Here is a 9,730-nt window from a genome sequence, read left to right on the forward strand (position 1 = left end):
CGACGCCATTGAGCTCTGTCATGTATCATGTCTACAAAGAGACCGTTTATATGTAGATCTCGTTTGACCACCTTATAAATGGTCTTCTTAGGTCTTTTTCTTCCTTTCACCACTTGTCCATCTTCCATCTCATCCACCCTCCTGACTAGGTATTCTGTCGGTCTTCTTCTCACATGTCCAAACCACCTGAGATGCGATTCTACCATCTTTTCTACAATGGGTGCTACTCCAACTCTCTCCCTTATATCTTCGTTCCTTATTTTATCCAATCATGTATGATCACTCATCTATCTCAACATCTTCATCTCTGCCACACTTAACTTATGTTTGTGCTCCCCTTTTGCCGCCTAACACTCCGTACCATAAAGTATAGCCGGTCTTATAGCAGTGTGATAGAATTTACCTTTAAGTTTTAAAGGCACTTTTTTGTCGCATATAAAACTAGATCCACTCCACCATTTTGACCAACCTGCTTGGATCCTATGATTTACATCTTGTTCAATCTCTCCATTATTCTTTATAATGCACCTACAGTACTTAAAACTTTTAACCTTTTGTAGGATGTTTTCTCCAATCTTCACCTCTATATTAGGATTTTCCCTTCTGAGACCAAACTTACATTCTATATATTCCGTCTTGCTACGGCTTATGCACAGACCATACACTTCTGGAGCTTCTCTCCATAAGTCCAACTTCTTATTTAGGTCTTCCCTTGACTCTCCCATAAGGACGATATCATCGGCAAAAAGCATGCACATGGCACAGGCTCTTGGATGTGCTCTGTGAGTACTTCCAAGACAAATATGAAAAGGTATGGACTTAAGGATAATCCCTGGTGTAATCCTATACCAATAGGAAATTCTTCTGTCACACCACCTTGAGTCTTTACACTAGTTGTGCCCCATCATACATGTCTTTAATTGCACAAATATATGAGATCCTTACTCTCCTCTTTTCTAAAACCTTCCATAAGACCTCCCTTGGCACCCTATCGTACGTTTTTTTCAAATCAATAAACACTATATGTAGATCCTTTTATTACTACGATACCTCTCCATCATCCTTCTTAATAGGTATATCACTTCGGTGGTGGATCTGCTTGGCATAAATCCAAATTGGTTCTCTGTTACTTGTGTCTCTTTTCTCAACCTCCGTTCTATCACCCTTTCCTATAACTTCATGGTATAGCTCATGAGCTTGATCCCTTTATAGTTTCTGTAACTTTGTATATCCCCCTTATTCTTGTAGATAGGTACCAAGGTGCTCTTTATCCACTCATCAGGCATTTTCTTTGACCTTAAAATCTCATTAAAAAGCTTGGTTAACCAGCTGATGCATTTTCCTTCAAGGCCCTTCCAAACCTCAATTGGGATATTATCAGGTCCTACTGCCCTGCCAATTTTCATCTGCTTTAGAGCCTCATTTACCTCGAAGTCTCAAATCCTTTGATAATAGTCAAAGTTTTGATCTTTTTTCCTTGTGCATAACCGACCAAGGCTCGGAAGAGTCTTATGTCCTTCATTAAATAACTTGTAGAAGTGGCTCTTTCACCTTTCATTAATCTTCTCCTCTTAAGCCAACACCTCTCTATCCTTATCTTTTATGCACTTGACCTGATCCAAATCTCTCGTTCTTCTTTCACGACTCTTTGTGATTCTATTTATACCTTTTTCTCCTTTTTTCGTGTCCAAAGACTGGTAGAGACCCTTATATGCTCTTGTTCTTACTTCACTTACAACCACTTTTGTCTCTTTCTTAGATGCCTTATATTTTTCCCAATTATTTGTATTGCGGCATAAAGATCACTCTTTAAAGCACTCTCTTTTTATCTTTATCTTTTCTTGTACACTCGCATTCCACCACCAGGACTCCTTGTCTCTTGGTACTATTCCTTTAGATTTACCAAAACTTTCTTTTGCTATTCTTCTAATAACTTCACATCTCTTCTGCACTTCCATTCCCATCCCACTTTGCCTCTTCTCCTACCCGTCTTAGGAAGCTTCTTTGTTTCTCACCTTTCATCCGCCACCACCTCGTCCTTGGGTTTTTCGTATGATGTCTTTTCCTTAACTTTTGCTCAACGTGAAAATCCATGACGAGCATCCTATGTTGTGTTGTTAAATTCTCTCGGGATAATTTTACAATTAATGCAAAATTTCCAGTCGACTCTCCTCAACAAGAAGAAGTCGAAGGTTGAGGAAAGGTCTAAAATAGTTTTACCCTAGGCATTGATCACCCCGAAACTATGGCCTCCGTGAATACTTCCATACTCAGTCACTTCTCTTCCAACATGGCCATTTAAATCTCCTCCTAAGAAAATCTTATCTGCCGAAGGTATGTCTTGGACCAAACTCTCTAGATCCTTCCAAAATCTTATCTTGTGTTGTTCGTCCGAATCCATTTGCAGTGCATATGCGCTAATCACAATAATACCAACCCCATTCCTATTCTTCACCTATGTCCCACAAGATAAGATCTCCCACCCTCTTAACATCCACTATGTCCTTTTTTCACTGCTTATCCACAATAATACCAACCCCGTTCCTATTCTTCACCTTTCCTGTATACCAAAGTTTGAATCCAGAAATATCCAACTCCTTAGCCTTCGCACCAACCCATTTTGTTTCTTGTAGGCACATAATGTTAATCTTCCTCCTTGTCATGGTGTCCACCACCTCCATGGATTTTTCTGTTAGAGTGCCTATGTTCCATGTCTCAAATCTCAACTTCTGTCGCTCCGACCTTTACCTTTTACTTTGTGAACTAGCTTATTTACCCTCGTCCGTTCACGAAAACGCAGGGACCCTTGCTCATTTGACACCGTACTCGAGGCATACAGCGCGTTGCTTCCGGGCAACGACCTAGTTTTAGCGCAATAACGTCTTTGATTCATGTCATGAGGATTCGACTATGTTTTTATTTTGATTGTCGAAAACCTAACACAACCCTACTCCTTTATCCGGATTTGGGACCGGCTATGTCTTGCAAGTGTAACATAGGCGGAGTTAAAAATCCAAAGATATATAATCATACAAAAATATTTGATAAATCCCGTGAGATTTTTTTTTCTCTTCAATATTAAAAAAGACTAAATTCTAGCTGTTGATCTTATAGTTAAGGCCCATAAAATCTTCATACAAGATGACTAGCAAGGATCTAGTGTCCTTTTTTGTTTCACTTTAGATATATTGATACCAAAATCATGAATTTATGTATTGTTTGTTGTTTATACTTGAGGAAAAAAAAAAGCCCTAAAATCTCAAAGTATAACTCAGAAGTCCACATAGGAAACTAGATTATGCAATCACTTCGTACATGACAATGTGTCAATGGGATCACCGCTAATACTATACTAGTGGACAAAAACAACTATGCTCGTCTTCTCTCCATATTAAGTTCCTCTTCATTCTAAACAGACATCTTTTTACGAACTACTATGCAAGATCTAGATAGTTAATAATAAAGCTCAACTCCTTAATTCAAGATTGAAGTAGAACTCATTAAAAGATAACAGAAGCACATCTAACTAGATTTATACCCTCCCTAGATTCCACATTATGAAATTCTTATGCCTGGATCTAGATCTTTTAAAATGAGAAAGTTGATAAAATAATAAAATAAAGAGTTAATCATTCTTAAATTAAAATAATAAGGTAAACATATCATGAAAGTCACAAATTCAATAGTGATTAACCACTTATTTGGTTTCTTTACCAACTTACTCACTTTGGAGAATCTAAATTCCTTGTGCCTTGGACCCTTATTTCAGTGTTCAGCTCAAAGGTTTTTTATCTACAATCTAACTCACGCTAAAGAAATAGAGCATAAAGAATGACAAGAAAAACCATTCTCTAGTTAGTAGTATTAACAAATCATTATTCCCAATAAAGGGAACAAATCTTAGGCATACATTGTTTGTGATAAATACAAAGATCGCCATAGTTCACTCTATTATGTATACTACAAACTACAAAGCCGAACGGCTATGTACTATGAGGTTCAGGAAGAAGTTGAAGTTCCCTCATGGAGACTTACATTGTTTCAACCAGAAACTTATAAGTTACAAAAACAATCCTAAACAGGGGTGTGGATGTTTTCAATTTTCCTTTTGCTTTTTGGAATTGATGAAATAAATGAGTGTAATCAATGGAGTTGGAGTTTAGTTCTCACTATGGTTTTGTTCAACCTTGGCTCGAATCTTCTGCTCCAACACTGATATTTCAGTCTCAAGGCTAAACATTCTATTCAAAGCATGCATGTTCTCGAGGGTCTCGGTCAGGGTCCGGCTATCACTGCCGTCGCACCTCAGGTGCTGCATTGGACCATGAAGCAACTTATTGACTATGCCACGGCTAAGGTCATCCACGGCACGCCGTGTCTTCTTCGAGATATCATCACCCATCTTACCTAAGCATTTCTCAAGCTCAGCAGCCCTGATTCTTTCAGCATAAGCCCTCAATTTTTTTATGGTAGGAACGGTTTCGAGCGAGTCTCTCCAAGCTTCGAATTGTTGTGATTCTTCACCAATGATTGCCTGAGCTTCCATTGCTTTTCTCAGCCGATCCTCTTTATTTGCAGCTACAACCTCTTTAAGGTCATCAACATTGTAAACTCGCACACACTCGATATCTGAGACACATGAACCCACGTTCCGAGGAACTGAGATATCAATAAAGAGGCGATGGCCTCCAATGTCTTGACTCACAGAAGGAAGGTCTTTAACATCATCTTTCAAGAACAATGGGTTTTCTGAGGCTGTACCGGTGAAAACTACATCTGCTTCACCTACACATGCAAGCATTTCTGAGAGGGGTTTGTAGATTATCTCAACATCCTTTATCTCTTCGCGGATTTCAGCAACTCTCTCCTCACTTCTATTGACAACCACCATCTTTGTGCAACCCTTTGCAACCAAATGTTTGATCACAAGCTTCCCCATCTTTCCAGCTCCAATAACCAACATCTTAGCATTACCATGTGAAGTTTCAGGTAGCTTCATCAAGGCCAATTCAACGGCAGCTGAGCTAACAGAAACAGCTCCTGCAGCGATATTAGTCTCGGCTCTAACCCTTTTCCCGACAGTAATCGCATGCTTGAATAGGCCGCTGATGTTCCTCCCAAAGCCATTGACTCCTTGTCCAACTTTGACAACTTGCTTAACCTGGGCAAGGATTTGGCCTTCTCCCAGCACAAGAGAGTCAAGACCAGCTGAGACTTCAAAAAGATGCTGTGTGGCATCTTTGTTATACAACAAAAATCGATGCTGGCAAAGTTCTGAAACAGGGATTCCACTAGTCTGCAAACAAGATCAGAATTGTGCAATATGCATTTATTAGTTTTCGAGCGAAAAAGAAATTCTAAACTCCCTATACTTGGTCCTCCAAGAATTCGTGCATCACTATATTTGTTGTTCAAAGGGATTTTCAAGCTCTGATAACCAAAAAAAAAAAATAATGAGGTAATGCTTAATTTGGCCCCAAAATTTTCAGCACCCATCAAAACGGTGCCTAACTTTTGAAAATAACCGAATTGGTCCCTGAAACAAATCGTGAATCACCTGTGTACCTAGTTCAACTTCAACTGCCATTAGCACAGTGCTGACATGGAGTGTTAAAGTATCAGTGTGGCATCCTAACAACCTAACAATAAGGTGACATGGCTAAGACTTCAGTATAATCAAATAGGTGTTGTAAGTTGATTAATTGGACTCATTTTAGTTAATTAGTTTTATTTTTAAATTGGTGTAGAGACTAAAATGAATCCAATTAACTAATCTAAGATGCCTAATTAATCATATTGAAATTTAGTCATGTCACTTGACTGTTGAGGATGCCAGTGTAAAGGACAGTTAAATTAGAGATGAAGGAGATTCACTATTTATAAACTAAGGGACTAATTTGGCCATTTTCAAAGGTCAGAAACTGCTTTGATGTAGGATGGAAATTTGAAAGACCAAATTGGACATTATCTCATAAAACAATTATCAAATTCGTCCTTTGATGTGATTAATCTATTTCTCTAAATATGGCCAAAACTTTTGAAGGAGCAATATGACAACACATGGAATCTGTGAAGGATGATAACGAAAAATGAATGGACATTAGACATTACTCTTGACATCCACTCGGTGACTTCTTTGACACCGCGATGCTGAGAGAGAGCAACAACATATATCTCCATTCGGTTACAGGTGCTGAGAACAGCTGCTTCTTCAATATGATTGAGGCCGCAAAGCTCTCCAATGGCTCTGGGCCATTCTGCTTCTGGAATGGCAAGCTTTTCACGCATTTCCACAGGTGTAGTATGCACGCTGAGTCCAATCACCACGATGCTGCTCTTTTCCTTCGTATACCCTGCCATAGTTGATGAACTTCAATAATTTCATTCATTTGACAGCAAAGTTAATCAATTAAAGGTGAGTGAGTCATAGTCGTAATCTTAGTTTTTCAAACAAATTAATGTTGATGCTGATTTCATTCAAACACAATCAAATCTCTTGAGTTTGGATTATCATATTCACACTGAGCTATGAGCGCCTGCAGAGTCATGTCTATTTTTTAATTTAATTTTCATGTAACACCACATCCAAGTGAGACTTCATCGCACACACTTGAAATATGAATACAGAAGAGAGCAAAGAAACAACGCAATTAAACTTTTTCATTATGTAATCAATAAAATCAGATAATCGGAAAAATAGAAAGGAAGGAAAACTGACTATCGGCGGCAGAAGTCTTAAGCTGCTGAAGAGCAGAGAGGGCGGCAGCATTGTCAAGAATAACATCAGGAGAAGCCGAAGCGTCACAACGAACGAGGCCTCTCCGAAACGGCGTCGTTCTGGTGGCCTTGGCGGCGGTTTTGGAAGGCACACACAAAGAATAAGCAGCATTGGCAGAGGACAAGGAACAACATTTGAGGAACAAAGCCTCCAACTTAGCCCCCGAAAAGCTCGTCGACACAGCCATGCGTGAAAATAAAAAATTATGGAGTAGTTGTGGTGGTGTGTTGACCGTTTTGGTTTTGGTTCGTTGTTGTGTGGAAATGGTGCAATAGATGTGGCGGAATGGAAAGTGTTTGGATGGATTTCAGGGGATTGGTGCGATTTCTCTTTATTCTCATTGGCTGTTGGAGAACACGTTTTATCCACACTCCCCTTCTAAATTTCTCTTTCTAATGTAATCTCACTATATCCTACACTACACCCTCTTACTGTACTCTTACTCTTCATTTCTTTCCATTTTTTCCATTTATTTTATTTATTCTTCATGGTCCCCACCTTTGCTCCTTCTAATTATTTTTTTTAGGATTTATTTATTATGTATTTTAAGAGCACATATTAAAATTATAAAATAAATAAATAAATACAAGTACAAAACGAAGAAGAATATGCCCACCAAAAAAACAAAATAGTTATTTCGAACTAAGCTGGACGCACATAAGGAACTCGTGGCACATCTCAAACTAAATTTTCCCTTGATCTCTTATATTTTGTTTGGATGTAAAATGAAAAATGAGTGGAAAGAAAATAGATGGAAAGAAAATGAGAGAAAAGAAAATAAAAAGAAAAGTTAATTTTTTTTTTGTGTTGTTTGGACTAAGAAAAAATAAAAAGAAAAATAAAAAAAAAGAAAATCATACCTAAATAAAATTATATTAATATCCTTTATAAATTATAATATACTAATGTTATAAGGACAAAATTGTAATTTTATCCATTTTTTCACTCTAATCTAAGTTTTCTTCTCAACTTTAGAGAGAAAACTTTAATGTGGGTCTCACATATATTTTTATATTTTTCATTCATTTTTTTTCTTGATCCAAACAATAAAAAATTAATTTTTCCATCCATTTTCTTCTCTTTCATTTTCTTTCCTTCCAAATTCTTGCAAACCAAACAAAGTATTATTGCAACTTAGTACCATGGTAATCAACATTAACTTCATAGCACGAATGGCGCAGTAAAACTACCATCAAAGTTCTATCAAGACCCATGAGCACCAACTCCAACTCCAAACCCAGGGTGCAGCAAGGATTTCGGAACGCAGAATTTAGATTTCGGCACAAAAAAACGTTTGATATTTTAATTCTAAATGTTTCAGATATTTTTTAATAAAACAATCACCTATTAATATAATTAAACATTACATTTCGCAGCAAAATAATCAACCATGTCATGACAAAATAATAAAACTTTTTCATAATAATTTAATCAAAATTCTTTATGAACAATAAATATATATCATGATAAACGTTCATGTAACATAATTGATGATATAAGGGAAGAATGCTACAAGAGAATTTATTGCTTTTGGCTATTAATAAGTTATCAATATTTAAAAATATAAGATAAAATATAATATTAGATTATTAGAATAAATGAATTAAATTGATGGTTAAATGATAGTAAAAAATAACGAATTCTTATAATTTTTTAACATTTTTCATAACGAAACAAGAAACTCATGTGCAACTAACTTCATAAAGTTGATAACTGAAAAATATAAAATGAAAATTTAGTTAAAGCTGTTAAATTATTAAATGACTCTTAACTATTATCTTTATATAAAGTTAATTGTACATGAATTCTCACCTAATAAAAATATTTTTTTTCTTAAGAAATGATTGATTATGTAGATTTTTCACCTTTATTTTCTATTTTTTTTTTGTTTTTCGATGGTATCCAACTCGACAGGTCATCAATAACTAATATATCGCAAATCGAAATTTTATTAGAAATTTATTGTTGACAAATAAATTGTAGCATGCATAAATTAATATTCAAATTTTTAATATTTATTTAAATAAATTAGTGAAAATTAATTACTGTACTAACCCAATTTGATTTATTTTAAAACATCTAGTATTAAAATAACCTTTCGCTAATTCAAATGGTAGAGTGTATTCGAATTAAATAATGTTTTTGAGTTTTAATAATTTTAATAAAAAATCAGCACTTAGTTTTCCAAATAGATCGATTTGACTCAATCTAATTAACTAGGGATTTTAAAAAACGTGTATGTTAATAAAATTCAAAAAACAAAAAAGACAAATGCCTTTTAAATTTATTAGGTATAAAGAAGCACGATGCATATTAGTTAAATAAATAGTTTTACAGTATTAATGAGTTTTACTTTTTAATTTTTTTTCTTTAGTTTTAATTATAATCCATATGCTTATTTTATCTTTCTTTTTGTTTGAATGAATAATATATTATTGAGAAACTTCAAATTTAAATAATTCAAAGACAATATTGTTGAATAGCCATTAATTAATGGAAGAAGAGAGATCATTTTCAATTCTTTATAAATTAATAAGAGTATAATTGATAATTTCAATAATAAATTTTATATAAAAAAGTGTAAATATTGAAAAAAGAAACTAGGAAAAGCTAATTGACATGTGAAAAGGAACATAAGCGTGTTTTTAAATATTATAATAATTCCTAAATAAATTAGGCCCTCCTCTTTGTCCGACAAACATAAATTACTTACTATAGTATCAAACCATTATCCCTTTTAATTAATTTATCCATTTATTTACATAATTAAAAAAAATTTAGGTAATCAAATCATTCTGCTAACTTTTTAAAATATCAATCTACCTTTTGATATTTAGAAGAAACATTTAAAAATATAAATAAATTTAAAACCATACAATAAAAAACATCTAAAATTATTAAAAAAATATTCGAAATCACACAACAAAAAACATCATAAAATGTAAAGAAAAG

The 9,730-nt window shown here is 34.8% G+C and overlaps 1 protein-coding gene across 1 annotated transcript; it reads right to left on the reverse strand.

Moving 5' to 3' along the window:
- Positions 1-3,832: 3,832 nt before the first annotated feature.
- On the reverse strand, positions 3,833-7,141 carry LOC107459350 (glutamyl-tRNA reductase 1, chloroplastic). Its single transcript, XM_016077577.3, has 3 exons — positions 6,719-7,141; positions 6,112-6,353; positions 3,833-5,296 (listed from the first exon to the last, which is right to left on the reverse strand). Exons 1-3 carry the CDS (start codon positions 6,963-6,965, stop codon positions 4,160-4,162), a joined length of 1,626 nt encoding a protein of 541 aa, XP_015933063.1. The 5' UTR covers positions 6,966-7,141; the 3' UTR covers positions 3,833-4,159.
- Positions 7,142-9,730: the final 2,589 nt, after the last annotated feature.

The sequence above is a fragment of the Arachis duranensis genome, chromosome 7 (genome assembly GCF_000817695.3).
Source record: "Arachis duranensis cultivar V14167 chromosome 7, aradu.V14167.gnm2.J7QH, whole genome shotgun sequence".
Taxonomy (NCBI): domain Eukaryota; kingdom Viridiplantae; phylum Streptophyta; class Magnoliopsida; order Fabales; family Fabaceae; genus Arachis; species Arachis duranensis.